At 31.1% G+C, this 22,854-nt stretch overlaps 1 protein-coding gene across 1 annotated transcript in view; it reads right to left on the bottom strand.

Annotated features, from left to right (window-relative positions):
• Positions 1 to 22,854, bottom strand: part of NBEA (neurobeachin) — a gene marked incomplete at its 3' end in the record, with an annotated part of 753,742 nt that overhangs the window by 557,235 nt on the left and 173,653 nt on the right. The window contains exons 11-16 of the mRNA XM_011969865.1: positions 20,585 to 20,693; positions 9,787 to 9,939; positions 8,493 to 8,661; positions 1,825 to 1,904; positions 1,022 to 1,084; positions 838 to 935 (exon numbers count right to left, since the gene is read on the bottom strand). Of these exons, the coding sequence (XP_011825255.1) occupies positions 838 to 935; positions 1,022 to 1,084; positions 1,825 to 1,904; positions 8,493 to 8,661; positions 9,787 to 9,939; positions 20,585 to 20,693 (672 nt within the window). The remainder of the gene's footprint in view (positions 1 to 837; positions 936 to 1,021; positions 1,085 to 1,824; positions 1,905 to 8,492; positions 8,662 to 9,786; positions 9,940 to 20,584; positions 20,694 to 22,854) is intronic.

The raw sequence follows: 22,854 nt of genomic DNA, 5'->3' as shown, positions 1-22,854 counted from the left end.
GCGTTATACATGATATAACCTTGATATCCTGCTCATCCCACTAATTAAAACTCCAGAAAAATAAAACAGAAGAATTCCTTAAGAAGCTAAATTATAGGGTTAAGTTCATAAAAATACTAATTAAGAAACTGGATTTCACCTATCTACCAAGTTACTTTTCAACTGCCACAACAAAAGTTGGTTTTCAATTTCTTTTGGCCTTGGCCTCTTATTCCAAAACATCTTTCATCTCTGTTATTTCCATTGCATTGCACTGCCACTGTCTCAGGTCGTCATCTTTATCATCTTTAATACAGATGAATAAAATAATCTCCCTGCTGATATTGCTATGTCAGTTTGTCCTTCAACTCATGTTTCACAGTGGTGATTGTAAATCTAACAAAACAGGTATCTGAGCACAACATTTCCCCTATTCAAAATTCTTTTTCATCACCAACTGAAAAAAAAAAAAAAAAAAACCACTGAAGTTATTACCATTCTATGAACCTTCCAAATCTGGCTATCATCTCTCTCAGGCCTCATATCATAAAATTTCATTGTATCCTCTTTTGGTAAAATGTGCCTTGCTTTTTTGTGTCTTCTTGAAAAAAAAAAAAAAGCTCTTTTCACAACTTGTAATGTCCTTACTATAGCAAAAACAATTTAATTACTCTTCTTGATTCCTGAGACTACTGTTTATACATACTTCATCAGTCTCCTGAGTATTCGAGGATCAATAGCAGCATTCTCCATTTATTCTCTTACGTGTAAGATTTTGCAATATTTATTCAAATATTCATAGGAGTTATTCTAGGAGGAACAACTGTGCTCCATTAAAGTCTAATAGTAATATCATACCTTATTCCATTTCTTTGATCAAATGCTGGTATCATTGACGCTGGGTGTTCTGACATTAAAGCCACTAGTAACTGTAGCACATCATGAATATTTTCATCCTGCATAAATCAACAAAATTGATTTAAAATTTTACTCTAAAGATTGGCTTAAATTATTAAAATAAAAGGCCCATAACATGTCCTACCTCATGCATCGTAAGTAGGTAATTTAATATACTCTGAAGTTCATCTTCCTTGACCCCTCGATCCTAATTTTTAAAAAATATTTTATTACTTTACATCTAAAATTAAAATTTTAATTTAAAAAAGATGTCAAAATAATCATTTTAAAAGAAAATAAGAGTAAGTTTAATATAGTGATATTTTAACTAAAATCCCCACACATTTCACAATTTATAGACTATATTATTTCAAGTTAATTAAGTAAATATTTAGAAACATATCAATTTTTAAGTCATTAATATTTGATTGACATTCACTATAAAAAGTTAGCATATTTTGACCATCTAAGTATTCTTATGACTATTTTCTAATCACTTACTCTTTCCTTAAAACAATATAAATGCAAGACTATACAGTATCAATTTTGGGGTACTATCCCACAATTTATTTTTATTTTCACTTTGGTTTCCTCTTAACATTTAAAACATCCTACTACAATAAAATGCATTATGTAAGCCTTCTTAAACTGGCACACAGATCATTCTCTAGAATAAGGGTCAATTATTATAAGAATAAGGGCTCAATTCTTATTCATATGTTCCTTGTCCATTTCTGTCACATCCCTTAATAGGGAAGATTTCAGAGAGCATTTAACCAGAAGTTAGTTAAGTTCAATAAAAGTTAATACTAAGATGTGCAGAATTTTGAAAGCAATTCATCACTTAAAGGTAGCTATTGCTAATTTAACAATAATAATTTTAAAACATGCCAGAAATTCCTTTCTACCTAATATACTGTAATTCTAAATTATATAAAATTATTTTACCTTCAGTATGAGCTGTTTCAGAAAAAGTAGCATAAATGCCCTCAGTGATATAATTTCTTTTTGTGATGGCCGGGGACCATCTAGAACAAAACAGAAAAAAAAAGTAAAAATAAAAAATACAAGATATTAAATAAGCTAAATGCAATTATGTTGGGATACTATGGCATTCTTGAATAATTATATGTATTTAAATTACAACATTTATATTAACGTTATACAATTTTAATAATATATGAGTATCCAAAAATTAGCTTTCAAATTTTTGGCAACTTCAAATTATTTACTGAATGTCTGATTTTGTGGAAAAAAGAACTTTTTAAAAAGTTGTAATATATTAATATCCATTTATAAATGTATAATCCCCAACTATTTATATTAATACTTTAATACTTTCTTGTTTTTATTACATTAATAGGTTTTCCAATATGTCTTCCATTCTCAATTAAATTTGTCTTCATTTAAGGACTCTCTCCATTTTCACCCCACACATTATTTAACAAAGCACAGAAAAAATGACACTCTGTTTTATTGTAATTATCTGCTTTTTAGCAGATTTCTTCTATGTCACTTGTATACAGAAAATACATATTATTGAGGGCATTTAATAAATGCTGTGTCAATAAGTGAAAATGAGCATAAAATATTAAAATGTGCATAACAGTTCTATCATAATGTACAAATTTTAAAGTAATTTCAAAATATCTAATTATTTTAAAAAATGAAAATATAATACATGTAATATGCATAATATACAATAAAGAATACTTTTAAAAAATGAAGCTGGATTCATAAAAATCCTTTAACATTAAGCCTTTCTTGTAGCAACCAGTATTTATCTACTGCTTGACAAGTTTTAAAAGCATAATCCCTTCATGTATAATTTATAGCATCTGCTTATTCACTTAATATTTACATGAAGATTATTACACCTGCAAGCAAGTTATTATCCAAAAAATCCATCCCGCCTATTATAATAAAAGAAGTACCTTCCCTATTTCCCAGACTGCTCTCCACCTTTTATTGCCCCACTGCCACCAAGATGCACAAAGTACTCTTCTCCTCCTATTGACACTGGTATTACTTTAAAAAAACTTTTCACTGTAAAATATTGCCAATGTACAGAAAACATACATGAACAACTTAATGAATTATCATAAAATGAACACCTGTATAAACACTTCTTTGGTCAATAAATTGAACACTGACAGTAGCCTGACAGGGAAACCCATCAACCACTGGTATGCTGGTAAAGGAATTATCTGCAGAGTGGGGGGATGAGGTCCTGATTTTGAGCATTTATGTATTTCTGATTTCTATCATATTAATAATAATCTGATTTTAAGTTCAAGATACCAACAGTTTAACAAACAGCTCATAAAATTCCTGAATATCTAACAACTGATTGTGGCCCCATCCTGCCCTGCGTGCCAAAACCCTCACCATGCTCCAGACCTCAGCTCTGTGCCACATTCCTTTTCCTGATCACATCCCCATTCCATCCAAAAACACACAGATACTGCCTTAGTAATAATTTCCTTATTCTTACTTCTATTTCTGCTACCAATTAATAAAATTGGACCAGTTTTATAACATCTCTGTGCCTTAGGTTTGTTTTCTTGTTTATTGCTAGGGTAAGAATAATACTACTGCTTGTCATAGGACGTCTTGCGAGGATTAAATGGATCAACATATGTAAAGGAATTAGACTAGTACCAGGCCCATTTTAATCATAAGCACTCAAATGTTAGCAATAATCACTTTTATTGTATACTGCACAATACAAACAGCATGCTGCAAAGAAATACATACATATTTGTGTGTTTTGTGCTTGATATAAATCCATTTCTACAAAATAAAATACAAACTGATTTATCTAACAAATATAAAATTGAATGAAAAAACAAATCCCCAAATAACACTATTTATGTAACATACAGAAGCTAAACAATAAATTAGTAATACATACATAAATAGTAAAAGAGCAAAGCATAGTAAAAAAATAATAAGCACCCAAGTAAAGAAAAGAAATAATGTAAAATTTGGGATGGGGTTATTTCTATGACAGGGAATAGAAAAGAGATGTGATCACGCATGAGAATATTCAGGCTCATTGGGAATGTTCTGTTTCTTAAGCTTAGTGATGTTTAAGTGAGGTTCATTTTATATTTATATTTATATTTATAACATGTTTACATATTACACTGATATATGTAATTACACCACTTTGTGTTCATGATATATTCAAAATAAAGCTTTGAAACACCTATGTGTGTGCACGAGTAAGCTCATGTTTGTATGAGCAGAGAAAAGGCAGTAGAGAGATATACAAGACTGGTAACATTGGCTACCTGGGAGAGTAGTAACATTTTATTTATAAACCTTTGTATTATTTCACTTGCTACCATAAATACATATTACCTGTCCTATAATACTTTTAATATATCTCAATGCTTCTACAGTTAACTATATAAATCATAATTTAAGAGACAAAAGTGTTAAGTCATAGTCAAAGCAAAAATATCCTACTTCTCAAGGTGAGTGCCTACACATGAACAGTTCTACGAAAGCTAGTGTTGTGCAAATTATCTTTAGAGTATCCTTAAAAGAAAGCATTTGTTTAAAATGGTATTGAAAAATGCTGTCATTTAGAAAACTACATACTTCAAGTCAGAACCTTATGTTCTACTATATAAAAAAAATTAATTTCAAAGCATTAAAATGTTAAAGTAAAATAATTATTTAAATGACAAAGAAAAATAAATGCTCATTCCACTTTCCTGTCATTTTCATTTAAAATATATGTACTGGTTCTCTTCCTTTCCCTCTCTTTGATGTAGCTACAGCCAGTGAGGCCTCAGGGGCAAGGGTTCTATGGAAGGAGCAGAGGCTCTGGTGATCCCCAGGGTCTTACAGAGCCAAAGAGGCAAGTGAGTCTGGAAGGACTTCCAGGGTCAGGCCAAGGAGACAGTAGAGGTCAGGAGGGTGGCCAGTGCCAAAGAAACAACTGGGGCTGAGGAGACAACAAGGGCCATACAGAGTTAAAATCTGAGGGTATGGTTACAGATGACCAGCAATGTTAAAGCTGAGAAGGTTATGGTGTATGTATCAAAACACTGGTTTTACAAAGTAGAATAAGAAAATATATAAATGTATTAAAGACAATAGAAGCAAGATTTCTCACTATTGAAGAAGAAAGCTGCAAACTTAAAAAGTTTGAGGCTAGGTTGAGCCATGTGGCTTTGGACTGTAATTGAAGGTACTGCTGTGAACTCATGGTTTTAATATAGATAAATCAGTTGAGATATACCTATATACATAGATAGGAACATCATTTCCTAGATCTGTCCACTAAGAGTATGTAGAAGCAATGACATTCAAAAACCAAGAAGCACACCTCACATCCAGATCTTGGTTCCTAAAAACCATATCCACCAAGCAAAGCAGGGCTTCTTGGAAAAATGGCTAATTTCAGGGCTGGGATAAGCAAAGTGTAGGACAAGTCAGAAACATCATGTTTCAGAAAGTAAGAAAGTATTAAAACTTACGGGCATTTGTCCCATAATCCATGTGAAGGGTCCTACTGGCCAAATCTTGAGCATTAAAATAATGATACAACCCAGGAGACAGAGAAACCACAGCCCTAGGACTAAAGTCATCAGGCCACTTGTTTCTGTAAGTTTCACTAAAACAAGCCACACCTATTCATTTACATGCTGTCTGTGGTTATTTCTGCAATACAATGTCAGAGCTGACTATGCGCAACAGAGACCTTATGGCTCCCTGAGCCTAAAACACTATCTGGCCCTTTGCCAAGAAAGTATGCCAACTGTTCATATAACACATTGAATACATGAGTCCATACTGATATAAAAGATGTCAGATAGATAGATGGATGGATGGATGGATAGATAGATAGATAGATAGATAGATAGATAGATAGATAGAGAGATAGATAGATAGACAGACAGACAGACAGACAAGAGGAGTAAAACAAGTTCTTCCTCACAGCAGATATGCCAACTTAATTATGTCTTAGAAAACATCATCATTTGTCAGTCATCACAATAAAGATAATTTCTAGTAAGAATCATCAACGAACTAAAATAAGTAAACTTGGTTGAAGAACAGGTTATTTATATAGTTTCAATGTATTTCTCCACCAAATATTTATTAATTACCAAAGAGAAGGGAGTGATTTTTAATGAAGAAACCTGGAATATAACACCTTAATCAAATGTTTAAAGTTAACATCACTTGGAAAAGGACAGCTCAACATCATGTGCTTCTTTGACACAATACAAGGAGACAGATACAATATGACTTCTGTAATTTCTTGTAAAAATGAAAAACCTGAATCATCATGGACAAATAGAAAATTCAAATTTAAGGTTATCCAAAAAAAAAAAACTGGTCTGTATTCTTCAAAAATGTCAAGGTCCTGAAAGACAAGGAAATACTAAAAAACTATTCTACACTGAAGAACATTAAAAGTAAGAATGCAACTAAGCACAACATATGATCCTCAACAGACTTAGGGCAAAAGAATTTTTTTCCTGGAAAGGACATCATTATTGTAATTAGTGAAATTTGAATGGGGTCTGTGAATTAGATGATAATATTATATTAATGCTAACTTACTGACATTAATGGGTATCCTCTGGTTATTTAACAAAGTGCCTTTACCTTTCAGGAAATACACAATATTTAGAGGTGAGAGGGTATCATGTCTACAATTTATTATCAATTGATTCAGAAAAAAATATGTGTATGTATCTGCAGGTGTGCTTATATATACATAAAAAGAGAGCATGAGAGAATAGTAAAGGCTAAAGTGGTAAGATATAAAATACTGACAATCTGGTGAGGGACATATAAGAATTCTTTGTGCAATGCTTACAACTTTGTAACTTTTCTGTAAATTAGAAATTAATATTATAAGGCAAAAATTATTATGTGTGAATATAAGATCTGTTTAGAGCAAATGCTATCATAGTGTAGCATTTAAGAACTAGGTCTCTGAGTCAGATGGATATGATTCAAATTTTGGTGCTGGTGGGTTTGTATCAACTTTCAGTTTCCTAATCTTTAAAATGAGGATGATATCAAAAAAAAGTTATATATAGATGCAGTCTTATGTATGTATATGGATATGTCTATAATTACTATATATATTATTAAATTAATATGTAGAGTGCTTGGCAGAAAAATCTAATAAATCTTAGGCATTACCAACTTAAAAGCAATGGAAGAAGCCATAAAAGGACAAAATAACAGATCTGAGTATAATTAACTTCTAAAGCCCCATTAATAAAATAAAAAGACATTATAAAAGTAAGCTTATATAAACATTAAAATAGTAAAATGGGAGGCCGAGTTGGGCGGATCACGAGGTCAGGAGATCGAGACCATCCTGCCTAACACGATGAAACCCCATCTCTACTAAAAATATAAAAAAAATTAGCGGGGCATGGTGGTGGGCACCTGTAGTCCCAGCTACTCAGGAGGCTGAGGCAGGAGAATGGCGTGAACCCAGGAGGTGGAGCTTGCAGTGAGCCGAGACTGCGCCACTGCACTCCAGCCTGGGTGACAGAGCAAGACTCCGTTTCAAAAAAAAAAAAAGAAACACGATCCAAATATATGCTGCTTATAGGAAACACACTTTAGCCCCTGCACTCCAGCCTGGGTGACAGAGCAAGACTCTGTCTCAAAAAAAAGAAAAAAGAAAAAAATTGGAAAGTGCTATTTTTCCTTATCAACAGGATTATTATAAAACTATAATATTCAATGCTATTGTGAGCACGCAAAAGGAAATACTGTAACATACTACTGGCAAAACTGTAAAATAATATGACATTCCTGAAAAAAATTTAAAATATTTGTCATTAGCCCCTTTCTCAGTAATTTTAAACAAATCAAAGATGGAGGTAAACACATATATAAATGAGAGAATTCTCTAATATTTACAGAATCAAAACTTTAGAAACAATGTAAATGGTACATCCCCTTACATTACTACATTAAGCTGAGAAAAGAACAAGATAGAAAAATTGAGAAAATCTCAATCTATAATTATAAAGTTTAAATATTTTCATATACGTATGCAATGAGAAACACTGGAAGAAAACACGACAAAATCATATCAGTAATTATTCTTGGGGTTTGGGTCATAAATATATTTTTTCTTCTGTATTATTTTATTTTCTATATTTTTGTATAATTAGAAAAACTGGCTATATTTTCAAAACAAAAAAGAAATCACAGTGAAGAACTAAATTAGTTTCCACTATAGTCAGAACAAAGGATAAATTTGGAAAAAAAAAATTTTAAAAAGTAGCAATCTGAAAATGTTGAAAGCAACTGATGTATTAGAACACACCAGTTACAACCAATATGATTTATCTGTTTTTAATATTATGAAGTATTTTCCTGAATGAAAAAAAGCATATAGGCTAAAATAATACTGTTGCTTTTCATCTTATTCCAAAATAATTTAATATTGAAAAGCCCTAAACTTCTTTACCACAAACCATTCTCAATATGCCAGTTTGCTACATAAGAAAGAAAACATTTCAGTGATTTCACAGTCATGTACACTGCTCACTGTAACAGTACTCAGAATACAGAATAATCATAGGCAAATGTAAATACAGAGGAAGTGTTATACATACCTAATCCTTTAGGTGTAATGCCACTACTGTCAGCAGGATTAATAACCCAGTAGTAATATTTTAAGGTGTGCATTAGCTGTAATACTGTTCCTACTCTGCGTATGGTGGTGTAGATGGTAGCAGTTCCAATAAATTCAGCAGACAAATATGTGTATAGGGAAAGTTGAACCTAATACAGAATATTAACAAATCATCAAAATGAATTTAAAATGCCTCAAGTGCTTATATTATAAATATACATTCAGTTTTAATTTAAATGCGAATTAGTAAAGGTCAAGAGATGACCATTTTTTATGAGGTTGAAAATAACTTCCTTCTTCGATATTATTTATATTTAAAAATATATAATCTGCAATTAACATATTCTAATAAACTTATTATAATAAAGGTAGCCTAATAGCTGTGGCAGTTAAATAATTTTAAAATGATTTAATAATTTATTGAAATTAATCTGATAAAAAGATTAAAATATTTTAAAAGTCAACTAAAGCTCTTAAAATACATTTCAGTAGCTTTCAGTGTATAAATTTCTTCATACCAACAGAACATCAGTCAGCTAAAGCATATCTGAAAACATATATATTTTTGTCATATATTCTAAAAGTTCATGCAATTTCAAATTCTCCTCACCTATGGCCATAATACATAGTTCGCTTTCACAATCTGACCATGTGAGCATACAGATGGAATGTCAGACATCTTGCTTAGAAGAGTTCTCAAAATTCAGATTTGGGTTTAGGCAATAATTAGTAACTTGGTGAGATATTTTTAAACTGTAAAAGATAGCTCAAAATCAAAAAATCCCTCATTATTGATTTCAACTAGGACTAAATCCTTGTATATAAAATAATAAGAATTTTCTGTTATTATCTGGAAAAATACTTATTTCATGTATATATTTATTTTTAAATTAGTATTATTTACATGTCATGATATAAATTCTGCCTTCAAAATGAAAGCAATTTTCCAGCAAAATGATTACAGTCATAATACAATTAGTTCTCCGTTCTCTTTCCTCGTCTTTCAAAAATTGGTATAGCTAATTCTCTTCATTGGAAAAGTATGTATCACATCTAAAGATGTTAGAATGCAAAAGATTATTTTTTACCTATTGTTTCATTTATTTTACTACTTATAAATATTTTGATCTCCTGATACTGCCTAACACAATTGCCGCAGATTAACTATAAAATAAGCTAAAATGTTTAAATGTTTTCCACTGGATACTTTAGATCCAGCAACTATAATGTATAACATTGCACTAAAACAAACTGAGTAAGTATAAAATTCATACCTTTGCAGGTGTATGTATCCAGATGGCTGGGTTAAATAAAATGTGATCACAAAGCTGCTTCAGTAAAGGTGCTCCATGAGATAAACCATCAAGGTATTTTGCAAAAGATAAAAATTGCTCCAGGACAGCTCTAGTTATATGAACTCTTGATGACTAAGAAAGAAAACAGAAATTCTAGCTTGAAATATCCAGAATATCAAATTGTGTAATTTCTGACTTAGTATAAGCACACATGAATTTTTCATATGCTATCCCTAATATGAAATAAACATTTATATTTTCTTTGCCACGAAAATATAATTTTTTAAGATATCTGAAATTTTAGCTATTTCTTTGAGTGATAGCTTGTTATTTGAAGTCCAATCTAAGACAATTATAGATAAATAATTCAAGTTAAATAATGCTACTATTAGATAAAGCTAAGGAAATGAAATATTGTAAACGTCTTCATTTCATTTTTTATAGAAATTGACATACAAGAAGAGATCTTAGACATAGAAATAAAAAGTGATAGTGTTTAAAATATGTAAAAATACAGCTTAAAATATGTAAAATACTTCTTAAAATATTATTTCCTTGATCTTCTCTTCTCCCATAAATACCCTATCTTTGGATGACATATGCTTTCATAGCTTCATATAACACTATGTCTATGCTGAGTACTCGCTTCAAGAATTTTCAATGGCTATCACCATGTACCTATTACCAACCGTATTTAAACAACAGACTCTCCAAAATTGAAACCAAACCTTAAAGCTTAACCATCTCATATAGTAGCCAGAAGCCCTACGTGGCAGTTGAGCTGCTGGAATGTTGCAATTGAAAGTGAGATGCGTTGTAAGTATGAAAAAAACTGGGTTTTTCCAGCTCAGAATATTTTTTAAAATCGTATTTTCTTATTGAATAGATGTTGAAATAATATTTTGCATATTATCAAAATAAAACAGTAGGCTATATACATTATTAAAATTAATACCACCTGCAATTTTTTACTAGAAAATATTAAATTGCACCTGAGGCTTGAATTGTATTTTAATTGGACAATGCTATCCTAGAATACAATTTCAGATAAAATTGCTATAATATTAAAAAATGCTTTTTATTAAAACTGATAATTCAAACTCAAACATCAAAAAATACATCTTCCTACACAAATCTTTTCTTCCTCATCTAGTGATACTATTGTGTAGTATCACTATCCTTTCAATCATAGGGTAAAGAATCACCTACCACTGAGTCCTAAAGCACACATCACACACATCTTTCCTCCCTTTTCTTCACTGACTGAAGTCTGAATATCAGTTTAAGATGATCTAAGTTTAAAAGGGATGAAATCGTCTTACCAAGTTTACCTCCCATATGATTTAGTTACATTTCTCATGTTCATAATAAGGACAACTCAATAAATTTGACTTAAGCACATCATGAATTTTCACACTTCCACATAAAAGGTCACAAACTGAAATGATCGCAAATAGCTAACAACAATGTGTAAACTAGAGTAGGAGACAGTAAAGAGTGGTGAAGACCAAAACTAAACCTCTTTGTTGAGTCCTACAGATATTCCTGTGGGCCAATTTCACCCACAGGACACGTTTACTTCCCCTCCTTTACCATCTTGCTCCCCCAGTTTGTAACACCTCTGAATACATTTCCTTTACCTTAAAGGTAGAGCTCAAGACTTTTAGTCACTTAGAAAATACACATGTTGATTACTCACTATTAGTCAAGTACGCTCCCTGGCATTGTCAAAAAAGCAGCTAACAAAATTGAAAAAACTCTGCCTCACAGAACATATTCTAAGAGATGATAAGTCAGGAACACATAGTAAATAAAATAAAAAGGAAAAATATGTAACATGTTAGAGGTTACTAAGTTCATGGAAGAAACTATGGTGCAGATAAAACATTTGTAGAAGGATGGTTAACAGGTTTTACTAAGAAGGGGGCATTTAATTGGTTCAAATTATTACAAGGTTAAAAATGATCTCACACTAATATAATAATGTGTCTGACAAAATTACCAATGGTGCTTACATAAGCAATAACCTACAAAATTCAAATCAAGACTTAGTACATAATTTTCAATGAAATTCAAATCAAAATTTAGTACATAATTTTCAATGAAAATTTTACAAAAGATGGTGGAAATGATCTAAATAAACAGCTGAGTTAATAAAGGAGGGGAACCAAAACAAACATTTGAGTTTAAAAAGTAAAGAGCAGGTAATCATATTTAAAGGAATATCAATGAAAATAATATAGTACTTTGTAAGGGAATGAAATTAAAATAAGAGATCACTAGTTACTTAAAACTGTAGCCAGCTCCTTCACTAATTACAATTTCACATAGCTTATCTTATACATTCTATTTTTATTCAGTAGTAATGATTTCAAGAACATGATCTGATACATTCTACTCTTACACGTAAAACTCTAAAACAGAATACACTCATATCCTGTTACTAAACATGCTATGTGACCAGACTGTAGCTCATAAAAATTATTCATCATGTCCTTATAAAGAACATTAACCTGTATTATAAAATCAGGCTGACCATTATAAACATATCCACTTGATGAATTCATAATATAAAAACAAGTTTGGAACTTGGACCATGATATTAAAAGATATACTAGAAGCAACACAAGGCCTTCCACATTACTTTAAAAAAAAAAAAAAAAAAAGCCTGTTGTTTTTGCATACCAATTAATGCTGTTGGGTAGCAGATTTGCATTCTAAAATTATTCTTCAGAAAATATTTTTCTAAAATTGTGTCTTTTAATTTCCCTACTCAAAATCCTACTATTCTGGATTGTAAATAGTATATAAATGTATAAATGAATATTCTCTTCAACCGCATGTTACCTTTACCTCTTAGTAGTACTTATTTCTTCTTCCTTGTATTACTGTTAGTGTAAAAAAAAAAATCTCTTTCCTAATACAAGAAAGATATTATCTTATTCATCTTTTTTCCTCCTGATCCCTACCCTAATTTCTCAGGAAACATTTAACTGAATTAATGTCATATTCAAAAACAGAGTAAGAACAGAATAGGTAGGAAAAAACACAGCCTGGGAAAAGAAGAAAGAAGATCTCTAACTCTGCTTTTAAATGTATTTCCTTTGATTAACAGTTTTAAAATATTTTTATATTTTGGTATTTGTATTCATTTTCTCAAGTAAAGCTATTTTAAAAGGAGATCTATACTTGGATAATTTATAGTTATAAATCTGTAACTTTTAGATGGAAATACAATTTAAATCTCATAGAAAATGTAAGCTCTGGAATTTGATCCATATATTACTTTTATGTGGTGGCAGAACACACAATTTTTAAGAAGTGCTATATGTAATATGGCAAACCATATTTAGAAATAATATCTGAGAAGTTATAAAATTGCTGCATTATAGTATCCACTCCAGAATTAACTAAACCAAATAGGAGCACTGGAGGTTACAAAGAGAAACTTCTTTTCAATAAAGAGAGATTGTTCCAACATTTAGATTAGCCCATAACGGAACAGGTTATCAGAAACATTCATTTTTATTGTAGAAACCATTATACATACACACACATATACATATAATGCATATAATGTGAATGAGTATATATTCAATAAATTGTGTAAAACTATTGCAATTGTAGAGGTACATCATAAAGTAGTCTATTATCCATTCTGCTCCTCCCAGGACTTCAAGGTTTTGCTCCAAACAGCCTAATCCAACCAGATTATTCATTTGTTGTTGTTTTGGTATGGAGTGATAAGGGAGGGTAGCAAGCAATGATTAGCTCAGAGACTCGGTATCAAAGTTTAGCATTCTCATAGCAACAACTGGTTCAATGGTAGGTCAGCCAAGCTCTAAGCTAACCAATCAAATTGGAGAGAAGAAACTTGCTCAATTGACAGAAAGGAGCTCACTTTCTTTACCTGGATGTGAAGGCATACAGCACCAATTCTCTCTGGCAGCATTGTGACCTCAAACAGTATCGGCTTTAGCATAAAATCAACACTATAGCTGGTACAGTAGAGATACAGACAAAACCTGGGTCTCTGATGACATTATTGAGACCCAGATAACCCAGCCCTGAAAGACAGCTTACTGTTTGCTGCTTTTCCAACCTTTTGCTGCCTTTCCAATATTCCCTGTCCTATTCTCATGCTTGGGATGCTCTATTGCCTACTGGTTTCTAGTTGGGTTTGACTAATTGAAGACATTACCAAGAAATTAAAGGACAGAAAGAAAATGAATTTGGGTATATATTTTCCAGATTTTACCCCTTCAGTACACTTACACTATACTCCTTTCTTGAAGACCACACTCCCATCAGGTACCCTTCTCCTAACAGCTACAACAACTTTCTCTTTGGGTTATACTAAACACTTATTTCCCTCATCTCTTCAAATCTTGCCAAGCTCCCTGATTACAACTTTTTAAATATCCTTGCATTAAACTCTTCTCAAAAACGTAGGTTGAGTATGCCATCTGTTTCTTGCCAAGAATATAACTGACAAGCCATCTAATACTAGACTTTCAGTTACATTAGTTAGTATATTTTCTTAATGTTTAAGATACTTTGAATCAAATTTTCTACTAACCACAATCAAAAATATCCTATTGAATCACTGGATAACCTCTAAGTTTTCCATAAGATCGTATTTTGGCAAAACAAAACAAAAACACCTTAAAATTTTTTGTGGAACAGTAAAATGTTTATTAATAAAAAGGCCTCTCACATACTCTCTTCCTAAGATATCTTCTATGACAAGGAGATACAAAAGCTAAGTTGCAGTTAACCAGTAACCTGTTATCAGTTAAGCAATTAAAAAATGAAAATTCTATTACTATACTATTAATACTAACCTTGCCACTGATTATTTAAAAACAATACAATGTGAGCATTTCTCTAAGAAAGGTAAAAGAGTTACTCTTTCTTAGGTAATCAGACAAGCATGCAAGGACTTTTCATATACTCAATTCAACAACTATTTACTGAGCCAAGCACTGCTCTAGGTGCTGAAGATATAACAATAAGGGGAGACAAAAATATACATACATTGCCCCTGCTTTCATGAATCCTACATTCTAGCAGAAGGAGGCAGAAAATTAGTAAAAAATATAAAACATGCCAGAATGGTGCTACACAATTAGCAGGGTACATAAACACTGATGGTTATGGAAGGAATACTAATTTATTTAGAATGATCAGAGAATATTTCTGTGATAAGGCATCATATAAGCAAAATCCTGAATGAAGCATACAACCAAATTCTGTGAGTATCTGAAGAAAGAGTGATGGAAACAATGGGGGAAGTAAATGCAAAAGTCCTTGGGTAAATGCTTACCATTTTATTAGTTTCTAAGGAAAAGGCAAAAAGACCTTGCCTAAAACCGAGAAAGCAAGAAGAGTCGGAAGAGATGATGTGAAGTATAAAGCTTATGACTTCATTATGAGAAGGATGAAGACTTGAATAAGATTGGGCACATTTTAGGACAACTAGTCTAACTGCAAGTGAAAAATTGACTGTAGGTAACCAATGGTAAAGGATGATCATGGTTTGAACTAAGATGATATCAACGGACATGGTAAGGAATTGAGAAGTAAGGAAGTACTAATTGATTCTGGATATGTTTTGACAGTAAGACAACATAATTTCCTGAGAGTCTGCATCTAGAGTGCAAAAAAAGTAGAGTCAAAAAGAATTAACTTTTTGGTTTCAACTACTTGTTGAATGGTAATGCCACTAAATAAGATAAAGAACTCTGAAGGATGAAACGTGTGAGAAAAATAAGTTTGGATAATTTAGTCAAGAAGATTACTAGAAATCCAAGTGGAACTAAAAGTAGGAGAAACAACTGAGGCAATTAGTATTTACAGGATCATGGAAGCTGCAGAAGTGGATAATCTCAATTAGAGTAAGGTACTGTGTAGATGGAAAAGTGAAACGCTTTCCAGGATTAATCACTGGGACAGAACAGTCATCAGAATTTAGAAAGATGAAGCAGAACTAATGAGAGAGAATAAGTAAGAAAAAAAGAAAGAAAGCCATCAAAAAACACAATACAATAAAGTATTTCAAGGAGGAAAAAATGTTCAACTGAAATATTCACAGGCCAAATAAGATAAGGACTGAGAAATAATCACAGGACAGATTATGAAGGCCACTGGTGATAAAGACATGAGCCATCTTAAAGGGCATGTAAGAATGAAAGCCAGGTTGGAATACGAGTAGATTTAGGAGTAAACGAGAGTCCAGGAATACAAGGAAGGTTTAAAATCTGAAAAATAATCAATGTAATTCACTAAACTAAGAAAAATGAAGAGAAATCATAATCATCTCAAATACTGCAGAAAAGGTGTTTGATAAAATCCTGTTTATAATCAAGAAAACTCTTAGCAAACTAGAAATAGGTAATTCCTTAATTTAACTAAAAAATCTACAAAAAGTAATCTATTAAAAATATCATACTTACTGGCTAATTATTAAAAGCATTGCCCATGAGATCAGGAATAAGGCAGGGATGGCCACTATGACAACTTTTATTCAACACTGTGCTGGCAGTTTTTAGGTGGCATAACAAGGGAAGGAAAAAAATAAAAAACTAAACATTAGAAAGAAAAAAACAAAAGTAATCATTCTCCAATGTTGTTATTGTCTACAAAAATTTTTCTGAAAAAATCTACAAATGACTAGATTTAATAGAGGAATAGAAAGACTGGTATATAAAAGTTCAATGTAAACATCAATTATAATTCTATGTACCACTAACAAATTAAAAATCAAAAATTTTAATTGCTTCCTGGCCTTTTGGGTAAGATCAAGTGTAAAAACTTAAAATTTTAAGGGCATCAAATAATATTAAGTATCTGGAAATAAATCCATCAAAAAAACAGAAACTGTTCCATAGAGAAAAGTACAAAAGAAAAATCTCAATTAATAAAAGAACATATCAAGTATATGACCTGAAAGATTCAATATAGGAAAGATGTCAATATAATACAATAAAAATCCTCATGTTTTTTGGTGGAAGTTAGTAAGCTGATACATACGGAAATGCAAAGACCCAAAAACAGTCAAGGCAGTCTTCAAGAACAACAGTAAAGCTAGATGACATACTCGTAAGTATCAGGCCATACTAAAAAGCTATACAAATTAAAATACTGTTGTACTGTCTGAAACACACCAAAAATTCACAGTCATACATGGTCATCTGATTTATGGCAAAGATTAGACTGCAATGAGATAGGAAATCATCTTTTCAAAACATGGTACTGGGCCAGCTAGATGACATACATGGGGGAAAGAAAGAACCTTGACCTTTATACCTCATACCATATATAAAATTCAATTCCAGATAGATTATAGATCTAAATATGAAAGATAAAACAAAATTTTGAGAAGAAAACAGAATAATCTTATGGCTTCGGGATATGGGTCTAACTGGTCATAAAAGACACTGAAAATGTAACCTATACTAAAACTAGTAACTTCTGTTTTCAAAAATCACCATTAAGAGAGTGAAAAGGCAAGCCAAAGAAGAAGAGATAATTAGGAGTGTATATCCAATGAAGTGATTACATCCAAAATATATGTATGATTTCCACAAATCAGTAACAAAATGACACACAACCCAAATGAAAACTGTCACTCTGAAGCAGTATTTAACAAAAGAAGATATCCAAAAGTAAAATAAATATACGCTCAACTTTATTGTCATCAGGGAAATGCAAATTAATGTGATCCAAAGAATGGAGGAATATATTTGCTAAACATCCATCTATTAAAAAAACTCCTACAAATCAATAATAAAAAGGCACATATCACAATCATTAAATGAGCAAAAGAGCTAAAGGTATTCCTTCAAAGAACATATATCAATAAATAGCTAATAAGCACATGAAAATAGACAACAAGCATATGGAAAGATATTCAGCACCACTATTCATTCCAAAAATGCAAATTTAAAATTGATAAGCCATTTCACACCCAGTAGGAGGGCCAGAATCAAAAAGAGACATATAAAACAAGAGTTGGTAAGGATGTGGAAAAATTGGAACTCTTAAATATAGTTGGTAGGATGTAAAATGATGAAGTCACTTTGAAAAACATCAGTAGTTTATCAAATAGTTAAACATAGGACCCAGCAAATTAACTGCTAGGTATCTACTGAACAGAAGTAAAAACATATGTCCACATATAACCCACTACATGAACATTCATGGCAGCTTTATTCATAGAGCCAAAAGATAGAAACAACACAAATGTGTATCAACTGATGAATGGAGAAGCAAAATGTATACATACATCTAATGGAATATTATTTAGCTATAAAAAAGAATGAAGTTGTAAAATATGCTATAACATGGATACACACTGAAAACATTATGCTAAGCAAAATGGACCAAATACAAAAAGACAAATATTGTATGATCCCACTTCCGAGAAATATTTACAATAAGCAATTCATAAAGCCAAAAAATGAATTATGGGTTGACTCAGGGCGGGAATCATGATGACAGAGGGAAAATCGGTAAAGGAAATGAATACCAAAGAAGATAAAAGATTAATTTTCTATAATTATATATGAAAATGTCTAATTTTATTCAAAATCTAGGAAAACTGCAAATTAAAACCACAATGAAAGAGTATTTTGCATCCACTAAATTGACATTATAAGATTTGAAATATTAACATACATTTTTACTTGAAGGCTTTTACAAATATTTCTAACTATAAGCTAAGTTTTAAGTAAAAGAATGTTTATAATTTTCTGATACATTCTCAGTAAACAAACGAAAGCATATTTAAAGGGGTAAGTCTTCACAGAAATCCTGTCACACACAGTAATCTTACAAAGGCATTTCATACGTTATCAAAATCATGTTAAATGTAGCTTATCATACATCTTCTAAACAATTATTATAAACTAGATATAGAAAAAGAGTATTCTATCATTTAAAAAAATAAGTCAAAGAGCCTTAAGTTCTTAGTAACGTTACGGAAAAAATCATCTCAATAAAGAAATGCTGCCAGTGATCAATCTACTTAACAATCTACCACTCTTCAATCATTAATCCTTAAAGAAAGGTCAACACTTGTTTTAAAGAAAAGACATGTTATATACAAAATATACATAAAGACATGTAATATATAAAATATAGCATATTTTAGAACTTGATTCTTTTTGTGACTAAATAATATTCAATTGCATGTATATACCACAGTTTGTTTATCCATTAATCAATTGATAACATTTCAAATGCAAAACAATTGGAGGTAAAATTAAAACTACTTCAAAATATCTTCTCAATTTTTTTCCAAAGGAAATATGTTTATCCCTTAGTTAAGATCTCACTTCTATTACTTCTCAAATAGTTTCATTTTCAGAGCAGCTGAATATTATGGAGTTAACTAACAGATAAGAAGAGGTCTGAGAGTGCTAATAAAGGGCATAGGTATTTGTTATAAAAAAATTTATTCATGAAATCCCACTTTAACTTTTAAAGGAAATCACATGATACAATTAAACTCTTGTGAGATCATAATCAGAAATTCAGCACTCATTATCATAAAAGCACAGCTGTGACTAAAGCAAAAGAGGTCATAAAACATAAATGACACAAAATAGGAAAAAGTAAACCCATCTAATTTTTATTGTTTATATTATGTATAGATCAGAAAAAAACTACTTTAAATAATATGTAATAAGAGCAGGGAAAAAGAACACAAAATAATGTTTCTATTACTACAAAATAAAAATTTTGACCGCATAATTAAAAAATAACACAAAACCTAACAGGTAAATCCATTTATACTAAATATAAATTAAGATTTTTATCTTAATACAAAAGACTTTCAAGAAACAGTCTAAGGTCAGACGCAGTGGTTCATGCCTGTAATCCCAGCACTTTGCGAGGCCAAGGCGGGCAGATCACTTGAGGCCAGGAGTTCAAGATCAGCCTGGCCAACATGGGGAAACCCTGTCTCTACTAAAAATACAAAACTTTAGCCAGGCATGGTGGTGCGCGCCTGTGATCCCAGATACTCAGGAGGCTGAGGCAGGAGAATCGCTTAATCAAACTCAGGAGGAGGAAGTTGCAGTGAGTCAAGATCGTGCCACTGCACTCCAGTGTGGGAGACAGAGTGAGACACCGTCTCAAAAATAAAAATAAAAAATGAAAATAATCTAAGTGAAAAGAAAGCAAAGAAACAACTACAGTACTCCCTCCTTATCCCGAGGCGATAGTTCCAAGACCCCTAGTGGATGATGTACACGATTTTCGGTCTGAGAACTGACATAGCTACTAAATGACTAATAGGGAGACAGTGTATACAGCATGAAAAAGCTGAACAAAAGGAAGATTCATGTCCAGGGCTTGTTAAAGAGGGATAGCATGAGATTTCATCACTCTACTCAGAACAGCACACAATTTAAAAGTTATAAATTGTTTATTCCATTTGATATTTTTGAACCACAGTTGACCATGGGTAAGTGACACCTTAGAAAGCGAGAGTAGAAATAAGGGTGTACTACTATAGAAAACCTTAAGAGAAATGATACTTATTGCTTGAATATAGATGTAAATTTTTTCTTTACTTTTTTTAATTTAAATTTTCTTAATTACACTTCCGATACCCAGTTAATTCCATCTCTACACTGAAATCTCAGACGTTTGGGAACTAGCAAATAGTATAAGTCAATGGAAAGTGAAATTATAAAAAAAATATAATTAGTGGTTGTCAGCTGTCCAACTGTGAAGCTACACAATAAAACCATCAACACATACCACTTACCTTTTCAAGTAAGTAGCCAATGACTAAAAAGCCTTTTCCACCCAGCATCTGTTCTTGCATGGCTACTGAACTTTTAAGTAGTTCAACCAGGAATGCCAAAAGAGTAGCACTGCATGTAAAGTACAGACATCATTATGTAATCATCACACGTTTATTATAAATACAGCATTCCATTTCAGTATTTTATTATGCCAAAAGATAATAACCATATTCAAATCTAATTTCTATTTTACTGACAATGACTATTATGCCTTATATATGAAAGAATATATTTCCTCATAAGCATGAGAAAACTAGTGTTGTTCTTTACAAATTAAATATAATAAACTGAATCATAACTGTGTACATTAAACATCAAAGTTTATCTCTATATATATTTATATGTCTGGCTTCAAGTAAACCTAAGAAACATACACATATCATTTTCCATAATAAAGACTATTCTTTTGAATAACAAGCTATTGTAGAAAATTTTAAATGTATATTTAAAATTTTAAATATAGATGCAATATTGCTTTGTAACAACAAGTCCTATTTTTAAATAAACTTTTCATTTAGAACTATTCTTCAAAAACACTTGGCTAAAAAAAATCCAGAGAAATATGTAACATGTCACTTATGTCCAGGTATGCCCTAAGAAAAGCTCATGAGAGCAAATAAATTATTTATATAATATTGAAATGAAAAGTGACAATTATGCAATACATAAACAAATACATAAAAGCAGATGAAGAGGTGTCAGACAAAGATTAAGCACTTGATTTGTCTTTGGAATGAATGAAGAAGTAAAACAAAAAGAAATGATTGCATTGAATTAAGCTTTGATAATGCATTACTTCACAGTTACATATAATGATTTTAACCAGCAACACTGATACATGAATATAGTATTCTGAATAATGGAAATACATATTCCTTCATTGTATATGCTTAATGTAGCTCATAATAAATTGTTATATACCAGATTTTATCAAGAATTAAAATAGTATCAATTACAATGTTTTATAATATACCCTAAATTACCTATTTATATTCATAAGAAAGGGTAAAACCACACATTTCTAAACATATTTTAAATGCAGGAAGTACTCATTTTTACAAGTGATTCAGACAATTTGGTAATAAGGAAAACTTGAAAATTATTAAAGCCCAAAAGGAATCTGAAGTTATTCTAATTTTTGAATTATTCTAGCTCTTCCAGTTTCAATAGGGATAATACACTTTTCTCCTAATGTGGCTACTTTTGTTCAAATTAGAAATGTTCTCATAACAAGAACCAACAGCAAAATTACCATTATCATTATTATAAAAATTGATAGTTTAATGAATTACATATCAGCTAGACAAAATATAGTATCTAGAAATAAAGTACTTTGTTACAGGAAATTAAAAGTCAATTATATTAACTGACCCTATATCCTTAAACCACAAAAAAAATGTAAACTATCACAAATCAATGATATTCTTTTACTTTGTCCTTAAGCCAAAGATAGACACTTGCAAGAAAAATACAACTACCAAGGAATCTCTTGGGATTTTAAAAAATGTTTCTGTAAAGAAGCACAGCTATTAAACAATCTAGTCCATTTTAAATGAACTGAATAGTCAAGGCCACTTCACAAATAATTGCTAAGTACTGTATTACACATAACACATCTGCCTAGATGTTTAAAAAGAATCAAGAAAACTATGCATAGAGATTACAAAATTTCCTAATCTGTTCGTAGAATTCTTACATACACCGAAGTTAGTGATTTAGTGGGAAAATGGATTCCTAAACATGAGCACTGCCAAAAAGAAAGACTAGAAATGCCTCACAATGGTCCCTATGATCCATGAAAAAAGGCAAGAAAGTATTTCTTACAGTAAATCGCCCTACTATATAGAACCATATAAAATTGTAAGGATGACATGGATTTTCTCATTCTTTTATGTCAGAATAACTACTCATTCTCAAACATCTAATGAGTTACCTCAGACCTCTAAACACAGTGTAGTTCCATTACAAAAACAGAAATATTAATATTATTATTCCAAAATATTAACACAGGACTCTGCTATCCATAAAGTGTTAATTTCACTTCAATATTAACCAGGACACCAATTGAAATGTCAATTGCATTCACTAACAAAAGTAGTTTCAATTTATACCTAAAACCCAATGCAATAGCAATACCACATCTTTGCAAAAAAAAAAAAAAAAAAAAAGAAAGAAAAAAAAGAAACTCTATTATCTTGGACGTAATAGTAAATAGATGGCCATCTTCGAA

This window comes from Mandrillus leucophaeus, unplaced genomic scaffold (assembly GCF_000951045.1).
Source record: "Mandrillus leucophaeus isolate KB7577 unplaced genomic scaffold, Mleu.le_1.0 Scaffold916, whole genome shotgun sequence".
NCBI lineage: Eukaryota > Metazoa > Chordata > Mammalia > Primates > Cercopithecidae > Mandrillus > Mandrillus leucophaeus.
This window is presented reverse-complemented; position numbering and strand designations above follow the sequence as displayed.